Genomic DNA, 13260 nt, shown 5'->3' with positions numbered 1-13260 from the left:
GGCTGCACCTCGAATCCTGTGTTCAGTTTTGGGCCCCTCACTACAAGAAGGACAGTGAGGTGCTGGAGCGTGTCCAGAGAAGGGCAACGAAGCTGGTGAGGGGTCTGGAGCACAAGTCTTGTGAGGAGCGGCTGAGGGAACTGGGGTTGTTCAGTCTGGAGAAGAGGAGGCTGAGGGGAGACCTTATCGCTCTCTACAACTACCTGAAAGGGGGTTGTGGTGAGGTGGGTGTTGGTCTCTTCTCCCAAGTAACTATCGATAGGACAAGAGGAAATGGCCTCAAGTTGCACCAGGGGAGGTTTAGACTGGATATTAGGAAAAATTTTTTCACCGAGAGAGTGGTCAAGCATTGGAACAGGCTGCCCAGGGAGGTGGTGAAGTCACCATCACTGGAGTCCACACATCATGTGGACGTGGCTCTTCGGGACATGGTTTAGTGGGCATGGTGGTGTTGGGTTGACAGTTGGACTTGATGATCTTAAGGTCTTTTCCAACCTTAATGATTCTGTGATTCTGTGTAAACATTTAAAAATCAGGCTGAGCTCTGGCTTCTGAGGGGCATGTAGGTAACACTGGAATCCAGGCTTAAACACAGTTAAAAGAAATCACACTGTTTGTCTAAAATATCTTTTTTTTATTATTATTTAAGAAAAGAAGAAAGAAATTCACTGGTGTATTTGGTTAACACGCATCACCTAAAATCTGTTCACCCGAAGATTTTGGAACTTGGTGAAAGGCAGCCTTTACTTTTTATTACCTACTCCTGGGGGTAGTATGCTTCTTGTTCAGGGGACGGGTGCATTTCCTGAAGAGCTTTTAAGTTCTCCAAAAGTATATAGGTGCCGGCAGCTGTACATAATCAGTGTATTTAGTTGAAGAACTACATTTAGAAGGAAGGTTTTGAACAGAAAGGGCAGCAGTTGCATTACACCTCTCGCTTCTGTCAAATTAGTAATACCCTATAGCTGATGAGTCCAATTCAGCTCGCAGCTGAAGAAGGACGCTCTGCAAGTGTGATGGCAGTGGAGATGCCTGGCCAGGATGACTTCATAGACATTTGCAAAGTCGGTTTTGGGTGGAACTGGGGTATTGGGGGGCCAAAGACAGGCTGCTAAAGTTCTTCACAAACACAGGAAGGAGCAATGGATACTTCCAGTCCCCCCAGTGCTGTGCCACAAGCTCGTCTCAGTAATTTCACACAGCAGTCTCTATTTCAGCAAAGGAGCCTCCTGTCAGCTGGATGGCAAAACTTAATAGTAAAGTTAAGTAGTCAATTCTTGCATATCTGATTACCTAAGAATGGAACAGATTTTCTATGTGGAACCTTCTGTAACTCCATAGGTACAAACTTAACAGTTGAGAATATCTGAATAACCCCAGAGCATGGGACGGGGGAAGCCCACCCTCAGTTCAGGCTGTTCAGGACGCCTCACTTCCCACCAGGCATTCCCCTTAAAAAATCATCCCCCCTTCCTGCAGAGAGCCCGGAGAGCTTCTCATCAATTCTCTGTGAAGCTGAACCTGCCATTCAACTGAAGACTGAATGGAACTCTCGTTTTTTCTCCGGGCTCCTCGGCAGGCAGTGTGGTCACTGGGCAGGAGGAGTGAACCCCGGAGCAGGAGGAGGGAACCCCGGAGCATCCTCCAGGGCCACACCTCCGGGAGCACTGCATTGCTCCCCAGAGAGCTGCTTTGCTCTCTCCCGGGTTTCTCCAGGACCATTACACATGAAGGCATTTGGGAGGTGGGAACAAGCGTGTGGCTGTGGAGTTAGCTCAGCTTCCAGAGAGCAGGCTCCTGAGCAGAGGTGTGGGTTATATGAGGTGTGGGCTGTTAGAGGAGGTTGGTTACACACCACATTGTAACAGGGCAATCTTGTCACAGATGAGTTTAAGCTGCCCAGCCTAAACTGCCTCTCATTTTTTCCCAAAGCATCAGAATAACTTCTTTAAAAGTTGACATTACTTTTTGCACATACCCCATGAGGAAATAACACCTCTCCGGATGCAGCAAGAAATCACAGCCCTGACAGCGTCCCATACCGCCTGGCAGGTGGGCGGTTTACATGGAAAATACGTTACGCGTGAGAGCAGAGCTAGGCTGACTCATTTAACTCCACGCCAGAGGCACTGCCGAAACCAAACTCCTTGCTGGAACCGGTGCCCCGCGGCATCCCTGGCGCTCCAGCTTCTGAAGCTGACAGTGAGGCAGCTGTCAGATGGGGCAGTTACAGTGCCTTTTGTCAAATTTTCCTGTTAAGCAAACATCGATAAAGGGTGTATCATGCCTGCTCTACTCAAGGAAAAAATGTTTAGGAATTCTCCTTCCCAGAAATATTGCAAAAGCTACCAATTTTCCACCTCTGCCTTCCCTCCCGTGCTATCTGCAGGCTTTATTTAAATTTGAAACAAAAACAACTGAAACAAAACAGCAAGTAATGAAAGAAAAAGAGCGCAAACAAGAAGCCTGCAGCACTGCCAAATTATACAAGAGCGATTCCCACTGGGGATAGCTTGGGCAACTTGCCTCACTGGGGCCCGCGGGCGTGCTGAGAGTACTCGGAGGCTCGGCACCAGGGCCAGGACCAGCACCAGGACCAGGACCAGGATGGGGCAGGCAGCCCTGTAGGCAGCTCGCCTGCACCCGCTGTAGCTTTCCCTGCTGCTGCGGTCCAGCCTGTGGCCACTGCTTCCACCGAAGCTAGTAGGGATGGAGTGACTCCCAGCAGCTCTCAAAATCAAGCCTTTGATTCAACATAACTGAAACAGTCTCAGTTTTCCTGCAAACAATTGTCATGGGAGAGGGGGTGGCTTGCCTTTCATTTGCTTGTAAAACAGCACGTGCACCTATGCCGTGAAAAACCCTGACTCCTACCGTGGCAGACGGCAAAGGGCTGCCATGGCCTTTTCTCCTCTCCGCTGCTGCTCACCGCAACTCGTTCCCAGCTTACACGAGGGAGGTACGCCGTGCGCGTGTGCTCGGTGCCCGAACTTCAGCTGACACGGGAAACGCTTCGAGCCCTCCCCTTCAGCGTGCCTTCTCGGTTAAAAACCTGCGCGCGTGAACACCAGGGAGAGGAGGAAAAGGCGGGGGGGGGGAGGAGGGAGAGACCCTGTAAGGTAACGGGCGAGGAATGTGCATCAAGCTGCGCGTGGATGTCCGATGCCTCCAACTATTTGTTAAAAGGCAAAAGCAATAACTTCCGACAGACGGCCCTCCCCTTGCCTGCAATAGGCTCCCAAGAATAGCAACAGCCTGTGTCACTGCAAAGGGCAAAGCCTTCTGAAATAGCAACAAAGTTGTTCACAAACCACTTCGTGGTTTGCGTTCGGTTTCAGCCAGCGCCAGCAACTTGTCGCCATGAGGAAAACAACCCGCGCTTTCCTCGCCGGCCGGGGGAGGACTGCCGCCCCGTGAGGTGCTCCTGCCCCAAGTGCGCAGGGGGTGGCAATGGTACCTGGGCAGAGCACGGAGGACCTCGGCCAGCGGAGCCGGACGATGACAGCAGGGGAGGACGGGGAGGGCAGCCGGGACAGCCGCCGCAGCCGCCTCCGCAAGCTGCCGGCTGCACCAGGTAAGGCGGCGGGAGCCGAGCGCCGGCGGTGAGCCAGCAGCGGCAGCGTGCCTGCGTGGCTGGGGCTGGGGCCGGGGGGAAGAGCCCCGCAAAGCCAAGGGACTCTCGGGGCACACGCTGTCTCAGTTTCTCAAAGCACGAGAGGGGAACCCGTGAGCAAGGAAGGGGAACGCTGGCTCGAACTCTGCATTAAGGTTTATGTGATACTTTTCCCGAAGGGCCTCGGTCCTACTGTTCGTGCGTGTGTTGTCTGTTGTGCAAATCCCTTTCCTTTTTGGAAGATCAGCCACCTGAAAAATCAGGGGACCCGCTGCCGTCTGAGGTGACAGCGGTGCTCTGCTCCTTGCGCGCCTGGGAGCAGCTCGGCCCTTTCCCGGAGGCGGGGCAGCCCCGGCGAGCCTCGCACCTGCCCCCGCAGGGGGAAGGCTCAGCGTGGGGGGACGGGGCTCCCTCCTGTCTCTCCTCCCCTCGCGTTTCAGGAAGAAACAGGGTTTCTGTGCTGATGCCCTGAAAAATCAGCCGTAGAATTTCTTCTGCAAAAGATTCTTGAGCGCTGAAGCTGAATTTCGTAGCTCTTGACCGCTGCTGTCCTACCCAGCCAGTTTTTCTAAGTTACAGCGTGGTTTTGCATCTTGAGCCTCTTTCACTGATGGTAAGATCAAGAGGAAAATGACCCGCAACCGTGATGTCTCTCACCCGCAAGACAGCTGTGGCCACGCAGGAAAGCACGGTTGTCAGCCAGAAATGACTATGTCCCAAGCAGGTTTCCTTCACTTAAAAATGGATGAACTGACTAACCCAAGAATGCTGAGATGCCACAGGCACAAATGCTTTGTGGGAGTGTAACAGCAATCGGTCCAGCAACATCTGCTGATACCTGGAAGCAGAGGTTAACCAAGAACAGAAAGCCAGTCGGTGTGCAGACATATTTAACATTACCTTAGCGTATGGGGGAGCAATGTAGATGGTATAGGATAGCGTTATCGGGGGGAAGCACAGCAGTTACAATAAACAGACAGCAAAGTTACCGCAGCACAAGGGTTACAGTTAGAAGAGTACATGCAAATTACACCCTTAGCTTTCCCCTCAGAAATTAAAGCAGTAGCCTGAGGAATTTATAATTACCTAGCTAGGAATTAAAAGAACGTGTTGATTCTTACTGGGAAATAATAAAACAAAACCCAAATCCCATTTAATGTAATGAAGGGCCAGGTTGCCTGTAATGAAAATACATGGCAGAGCACAAAGTGAGATGGAGATATGCCCAGGGTGGGCCTGTCCAGGATCTGCGTTCCCTGTCTTTCCATCAATGCCAAGGGGCTTTTGCTCATGGAATTCGAATATTACTCACACAACACGTTTACCGGGCCTACGCTGTGCAAAGTATACGGTGCTTCCCAATATCGCAGGAACTCAGATGTGTGAAAACGTGCAGATGCATTAGCTTCCTTCTGACTTCTTTTTTAGTTCAATTTACGAAATACTTGTTTTGGTTTTGCCTTTCACACCTGGGTGGGAGGAGTCACATTTGCCAAATGGTCATGATCCCACATGGCCCTGACACCATTTTTGGGTAAGTTTAATATTTTCCGAGATTTTCCAGCTCTGCTTGCAACATAACTTTGTCCCAAAGCCACCATTTGTTTCATCCTGTAGGGTCTTGTTGGGTAACTGTTTTAGATCCCATGCCAGACTTCTAGATGGACAGTTAGATCAGATATATTCCAGCTAATAGAGAAACACACCTACTGAGCAGCTACTGGGTCTAAAGAAACCTCAGGCATTAGAACAGATCATAGGGTAACATATATCTCTTTACACCAGGCAACTGGATGAGACAGAGAGGATGACTGTGACAGAGCAGGAAAGACCATGATGGCATGAAAATGGGATAATCACCTTTTACCCATGATTTAATTATGCATCAATTCCCAACACATGCCATTAAATATTTATCCTACAAAACCATGTGATCCACATGCTAGACACTTTAGCAAAATGCTCCTCTAATGACAGTCTGGGGAATTTTAAACACTTTTTCTCTGTAAAGGCAAAATTTTTGTATGTCAGACAGCACTCAGATGGAGATAAAGACAGCTTAAAATTTTCAGATACAGATGCTTAGTTTTAAGATTTATCATGGATAAAATAGATGTCTTGTTCTATTGAAAAGGGGAGATTCCATGCTGTGGATTCATATCTATGCAATGCACTCCATCACATTGTGATTTTCTAACCTGCACTTATTAACCAAAGGTTGACAGAGCTTGCTTTCACCTTCCAAATGTCTAAGTAGATCAAAGAATCCCCAAGAATTTAAAGAACATATATTTGACCTTCCAAGAAAATACTTTTCTTCCCTCACAAATTAAGACATTTCTCACCTCAAATTAAATCAAAGTCAACAGAAGAAAGCACCATGTTGGAAGAGGCAGGCGAGTCCCTTCCTATCAAAATAGGTGGATTTGCACCGGTCACATAAAGAAGTAATCTTCCTCCACACTCCATCCCACTAGTTTCCTGTACGGACACTGCATGTTCTCTTGGGAGAAAGGAAAGAAAAACTACATCACAGAAATCTCAGTGTCTGGACTAATGTGGAGCATGGTACTGCCAAGATGAGCTGGAAAGGGCTCCCAGGCACCTCTCCCATAGCTCTCCTGCACATGACTGGTGTTTCCCAGCTCGGACTGCTTCCAGATCTTCCGTGGCATAGATCATTTATCCTCAATGCCAATAAAATACATGCACAGACCAAATATTTTGCCTTTGGAAGGACTGCATTTTCCCAAATATGTGCTTGAAAATAAGTAAAGGGGCACACCCTTACTAACTTGGCCCCATCCAGTCTCGTCAACTGTGCAGTGTGCTATACTACAACTGTGCTTAGTCTCCTTTTCAGGAACCAAGCATAAACATTTCCAGCAAATGTTCCTAAAGATATGCTTGTTTGCCAAGTAGTGCTGTTTTTGACCTGAGTAACAGTTACAAGAAACCATTTTGTTTACGTGGGGAAACTAGAGAAGAGACTTTCCAATCACTTGTCACATACCAGCCACGCATGGTGTTTGTTGCAGGCAGAAGGAGAAATTTCTCTGGAAGCCATCAGTAAAATGTTTTATTCCCCTGGGCTGCACACTGCCATGTATTTTGCAGGCATCTCATAAAAATAAGAGGAATATACATTTTAAGAAGCTTTTTTTGTGTGAAAAGAACTGCCAGCAACATCATTAAAAGGGACATTTAAAACATTGTGAGTACAATTACTGCAACATGCTTTATCTGAAAACGTTAAAGCAAAACATATGCTGAAGTCAGGTGGAAGTTTGTCTGGGGGAAGACCATGAAGGAAAACCGAGAAGGGATTCCAGGGTTTAACTCAGCAGGCAGTTCTGAGCAGGCGAGCCTTAGGTACACCAGTTACAGCAAAACCTCATAGTGGTATAAGGATGTTTCTCAGCAGAATAGTGCCTGTGAGGGACAAGAGACACTGAGTTAACTGCCGAGTTTGCTGCTGCTAATGCAGAAAGACGACATGTCTCTGCATCACATCAGAATCTGCTTTTCATCCAGGGGTCTGCTTTAGTCACAGCCCTCCGCCGTTTCTATACGACTGTGGGCGTGTGGCACTGGACCCATGAACAGGGACACCAGTTGACCCAGTAAAAACAAACGAAAGGAACTTTAAGACACTGGTCAGGCTGCTGTACATGGAGAAGCAAGAAATATATGGGCTTGCCTGCTTCCCTAGCAACTTCCCAGGGTGTCCAAGCTCCACACCCAGCTTGTACAGCCTCTAGGATTAAAAACAAATAATCACCTCGTTGCTCTGATCTGAGGACCACAGGCTGAGGAGAGCACAGTCTGGACTGTAAAGAACAGTGCTGATGGTGGACTCCATCAAGATATTTGACTTGGCACTGATATTTTGAATCAGAAACTGGAACCATACAAAACCAAGTCGCAAATTTAGAGAATTAAAAGCCATGCAGGTCACGGACCTCAAAGTATCAATAGGAGACACTGCCCACACTGCTGTGTTTCTGCTGCAGAGCCTTAAACTCTGTTTTTGTCCCCAGAGGAATAAAACTTAACATTTTTTCTCAATTGCCTGGAAGAAGATAATAATGGATTATTTGTGGGTGATAAAAGTGACTGGTGATTAATAAATGGGATATGTCACTGGCTAAATGCAATTCGGATGGCTTGGCCTGCCGACTGCGAGTGAATGTGCTGTCTGGGGTTCCTCTCTGCTAACTTTAGACATCTGCATCTGAGCACGCCGCGCAGATTCCTTTTATAGTCAATAGAGAGAAATAGGCATTTGACCTACTTCAGACATCTAGAAGTGCCTATTTTTCTCAAGTGGTTACAGAAGAAATCTAGAGATGCTGTAGATCCCTCACAGCTGGGTAAGTTGAACCCCTCCTATGTGTTTTAATACAGACAAACATAAAGTGATCTGCATTCCTAGCTAGGATGCAAGAAAGCAGGCCTTATTTAAAGGAAAGGCACTGCCTTGGAAAGAACACACTCAGAAAAAAGTTGGTTGTCCTGGAGGATAACCAGCAGAAGATGAGCTCCTGTACACAGCTCTGACAAGCCTTAGACAACTAGAGAGGAAAAAGTCCGCCAGAAGTGGGACAATTATGTCAAGTTCCTATCTGGCACTGTGCAACCACTGCAAGAGCACCAGGTCCAGCTCACAATTTATTGAAGAAGTTGATAATTTGGGTAGAGTTCAGAGAACAAGGCTTTGAGTACTTAAGTGACTGGTAAAGTTGTAAAGTCTCACAGGCAGAGTAGCTTATCAAGGAGATGTCTGTGGGACGACTCGATGACAGACTATAATTCTGTACTTAGTGAACGCAGCTAAGTGCAGGCAAATGGAGAATGGGGTCTGATGTCTGAAAGCTGAAGTGAAAGAAATTAGGTCTAGAAATAATTGACAGTTAAGTCAATTAACCATTGGGACAACTTACGACTTAAAGTCATTTGCTTTCCACCACTAGCAATTTTTAAATCAAAACTGAGTATTTTAAATAGCCTAGTTCAAATAAAATGTCATTTAAACATGTCTGAAGAGTTATGTTGCGCTCATCATGAGTGTCAGACTGGATGACCACAATGGTCTCTTTTGGCTTCATAATATATAAATTAAACCAAGATCTTAGGTTAAATATACATGGCTCAATGACATAAAATACAGAGGCATCCAAGAAAGCATAAATATCAACACTAAGCAGTAGTTTGGGCAGAGCACTCTGATCAAATTAGTGATGTAGCTTCTGATACCCCGGTTCATTCATTCAGCACAATACAGTGTTGTTACCAGTCCTGATTTCCAGCCAGGATTCACTGGAAGGGTATATTTTCCATATCTACTAATATACAGCAAGCAGGCAAGTCAAAAGTGTAAAGGGGAGGGAGAAACTAGGTTTTGCAATGATAAAACATATATCGCATGCATGCATTGGAGGATGGAGCACATGTAGCACAAAGCAGCTTGGCTGGAGTCAGTAGTACTTCCACTGAAGCGCTGTTCAGCGTGTGAAGGAAGTACATCAGGACCTTGCCCTAACCCATGCACTAACCTCCTTTTAAAATCAGTGCAGTGATCTCTGATACTGCAGATATAAAGGAAGAAAAGGCTTTAGCCATAATACAGACAACAACAATATAAAAAAAAGGTTGTCCCATCACCGGAGCGCTTTGCAAATTTGTTTCTGAGATTTTCTTCAAGCTGTCCCACCTCCATCACAATAAAGCTACCATCCACCCCCACCTTCTGAAAGACTTCTCACAATATTCCCGTTTCCCCCATGCCCTTACAGCCCATCATGACAAAAGCGTGTGTTTTTCGCCCCACTCTTGTCCATCTCTGGTTTGCCAGCCACCCCAGCCCGCAGGCACTCAGTAGCTTGGGGCTGCCGCTGCTTGCCTTCTGCTTGCCTTCTGCTTGCCTCAGAGGGAGCGAGCCGAGAGCCGAGAGCCGGGCAGGAGAGCTAATGGGCGATACTGATCTTAATAGACTTAATGGCTCACCCATCTCCCCCGGCCCTGAGGGCGCAGCTTATACTCGCGCAGTTGAACTCCGCCACCCTCCAAAACGCCCCGGCCTCCCGCGGGGCGGCTGCGGGGCGCGGCGGTGGGCTGGGGGGGCTCGGGCTGCCCGCGGAACCGCCGCCGGGAGCCGTCGGGGAGAGCGCGGGGCGGCTTGGGGCGCGGGCGCGCCGGGGGCCCCGCCAGCGATGCAGTAGCGTACGCGGCCGCGTGCCGGGGTCCGGGCCCGGGCTCTGCCACTGTTTGTTTCGGTAGTGCGGCCGGTACGGCGAGGGCTGCCCGCCTCCCCTCTTCTCACGATTTGCTTCAGAAATGTAATAACTTCTGTCAGATGGGACTGGTCCTCGCCAGTGTGCTCAGAAGTTATTGGCAAGGAACTCCAGGCAGGCAGCGTGATCAAAGAGCCTTAATGCCTTAGAAAACTAAGCTAAAAATAAACGAAGCCTACATATAATTTTCAATTAGACCATATACCACGTTCCAGCCAGGCTGGAAAGTACTTGTTCCAGGAGGTTTAACTGAATTATGGACTCTGTTACGCTGCAAAAGCTACCTCTCCTCAGACACACCCTCCCTCTCCAACTAACGGGACGATCAGAAGTCAATTTACTGTTTTACTAGTTGTGTGGCAGCCAACATCATGATGAGAGGAAAATCATGCTGAGAAAAGGAACAAGACCAACGAAAACAAACTGATATATTCCTCAAGGTTTAGGGTGCAAAAGGCTTCGCAGTTAGTAGAATGCAATCAGTCAAATCTTTCTTGTAACAATAAACAATGAATCACAGTTGTATGAAATGAGTTTGTTTTAAAGTGGACATTCAAAGGCATATAATCACCATTTGGTTTATGTTTTCACCATCTGTTTTTTATTCCTGACATTGTGGCTGTCATAAACTATGCGAAATATTTGATGCTGATATTCTGAAGAATCTGAGATTAGTGATGACCAAAGCCCAGAAAGTTCATTAATTTGTACCTCAAAGATTGGTTTCCCTAGAATATCTCAGCTATTTGGATCAGTCTCATGCTCAGTGGATAAATTTCCAGCTGGAAAAATAAAAACACTGGTACCAGCAGCCTTCATGGCATCCTCAGATGAAGCAAAGGAATTAGTAAGTGGCAAGAGAAAACTTAACTTGTTACTTATTCAAGTCAAGGTTGAAGAAATTTGGCTGGGAAATTACTGCTTCCCTTGCCCATGGTACGCTAGTTGTGTGGACAAGACTTCCTCAATTCAGTACAGGAAGAACATTGAGAACGTCTCAAGGCAAAAATTGCTTTCTTACCAGAAGGTTGTATTATCAGTTTTGTCTTTTGCAATGATATTCTGAGGCAGAAGGTTTAATTATTTAGGGGGTGATCAAAACCTTATCATAGAATCATAGAATCACAGAATAGTTTGGGTTGGAAGGGGCCTTTAGAGGCCATCTAGTCCAACCCCCCTGCAATGAGCAGGGACATCTGCAACTAGATCAGGTTGCTCAGAGCCCCGTCCAGCCTGACCTGGAATGTTTCCAGGGATGGGGCATCTACCACCTCTCTGGGCAACCTGGGCCAGGGTTTCACCACTCTCACTGTGAAAAATTTCTTCCTTCTATCTAGTCTGAATCTGCCGTCTTTTAGTTTAAAACCATTAACCCTTGTTCTGGTGCTACAAGCCCTGCTAAAATGTCTGTCCCCACCTTTCTTATAGGCCCCCGTTAAGCACTGGAAGGCTGCAATAAGGTCTCCTCGGAGCCTTCTCTTCTCCAGGCAGAACAACCCCAACTCTCTCAGCCTGTCCTCACAGGAGAGGTGTTCCATCCCTCTGATCATTTTTGTGGCGCTCCTCTGGACCCTTTCCAACACCCAAAAGCATTAAAATTAAAGAGGGTTTTATATGAATTAATTTTTTTCTTTTCTTTTAAAAAATAGCCTTCTATGTCATCGCTGCTGCTGGATTTGTATGCACCTAACTGTTTTGTCTAAAAGTTACAAAAAAGATTTTTTTGACTGGTGTATCAAGTAAAGCTATTATTAGTTGTCAGAATGTTGCAGAAGTCACACTTTCAAGTTTTTGTGTTTTTTCTCTTATTTCAGGCTGTGGAACATTTACTTTTCTATCCTCTGCCGTTGCTGCCGTAAGTGGACTTCTGATGGGTTACGAGTTGGGCCTTATCTCTGGAGCCCTTCTTCAGATGAGCAGCATATTAGCACTCTCTTGCAAAGAACAGGAAATCATTGTAAGTTCCCTGCTTTTTGGGGCCTTATTTGCATCCCTTACTGGTGGATTCATGATAGATCGATTTGGAAGGAGACTTGCTATTATTATTGCATCTTCTTTACTTGTGTTGGGGAGTCTGATTTTACTGCCCTATGAATCATATGGGATACTTATTGTGGGACGGATTGCCATAGGTATTTCCATATCATTATCATCAATTGCAACGTGTGTGTATATTGCTGAGATCGCTCCACAGCACAGAAGAGGCCTCCTTGTATCATTAAATGAACTCATGATTGTCATAGGCATTCTCTTTGCCTATATTTCGAATTACGCATTTGCCAGCGTATCTCATGGCTGGAAGTACATGTTTGGCCTTGTGATTCCATTAGGTGCTTTGCAGGCTATTGCCATGTATTTCCTTCCTCCAAGTCCTCGTTTTCTTGTCATGAAAAACAACGATGAAGCTGCAAGAAAAGTACTGGAGAGGCTACGGGAAACATCAGATGCTACTAAAGAACTTACTGTGATCAAGTCTTCCCTGAAAGATGAACATCAGTATAGTTTCTTGGACCTGTTTCGTTCAAAAAACAACATGAGGGCCCGAATGTTGGTAGGACTCACTCTGGTCTTTTTTGTGCAAACAACTGGGCAACCCAATGTTTTATTTTATGCATCGACTGTTTTGAAGTCAGTTGGGTTCCAGAGCAATGAAGCTGCCAGCTTGGCTTCTACTGGAGTTGGAGTGGTTAAAGTGGTCAGCACAGTCCCAGCTACGGTTTTTGTGGATCAAGTTGGAAGTAAAACTTTTCTGTGTATTGGCTCTTCTGTTATGGCTGTATCATTGGTCACTATGGGCTTAGTGAACCGTAACATACATGTGAATTTCACCAACGTCTGTAGAAGCCAATCTCCAGAGGATTTCTTTCTCCAGAGACCGGGAAACCTCACTGGTATCACCAATGGGAGTCTCAAGGACCAATTTGGTAGCATGGCTTCACCAGAAAGATTGTCATTTGATGTACGGAGAAGCCCAGAAGTTGCCAGGACAGGAGAACTGAACAGGACTGCCGTGGCAGGAGGCAAAAGCACAACAGGGTCCCACATGGAAAGTGGGGAGGTTCCCGTTGTCCTGAAATGGCTCTCACTGGCCAGCCTGCTTGTTTATGTTGCTGCATTTTCCATAGGTCTTGGACCAAGTAAGTGTTTCATTTTTCTCACTCTTTGTAATGATTTCCTTACAAGTGGATTAAGTGCTGGGATGACTTGCCCAGCTTGGCATCAGGCAGTTCTGAAGTTGGGCAAAGCAGTGTTTTCTGCTAATATGCACTGGCGTTGTCACAGACTGCCCTCATGGGCTTGGGGTGTACTTTTTAGGAAGAGGTCCTGCCCATTAAGGTCAACAGCCTTATCTTC

General features: G+C 46.8%; 1 protein-coding gene across 1 annotated transcript in view; it reads left to right on the top strand.

The window, feature by feature from the left end:
- Window positions 1-3347: 3347 nt before the first annotated feature.
- SLC2A12 (solute carrier family 2 member 12) overlaps window positions 3348-13260 on the top strand; it is a gene marked incomplete at its 3' end in the record, with an annotated part of 31868 nt that continues 21955 nt past the window's right edge. Inside the window, exons 1-2 of the mRNA XM_081997189.1 lie at window positions 3348-3574; window positions 11721-13043. Coding sequence (XP_081853315.1) covers window positions 3451-3574; window positions 11721-13043 — 1447 coding nt within the window. The 5' untranslated portion in view covers window positions 3348-3450. The remainder of the gene's footprint in view (window positions 3575-11720; window positions 13044-13260) is intronic.

Source organism: Phaethon aethereus, assembly GCF_964289735.1.
Source record: "Phaethon aethereus genome assembly, chromosome: 3".
In the NCBI taxonomy this organism is placed as follows: domain Eukaryota; kingdom Metazoa; phylum Chordata; class Aves; order Phaethontiformes; family Phaethontidae; genus Phaethon; species Phaethon aethereus.
This window is presented reverse-complemented; position numbering and strand designations above follow the sequence as displayed.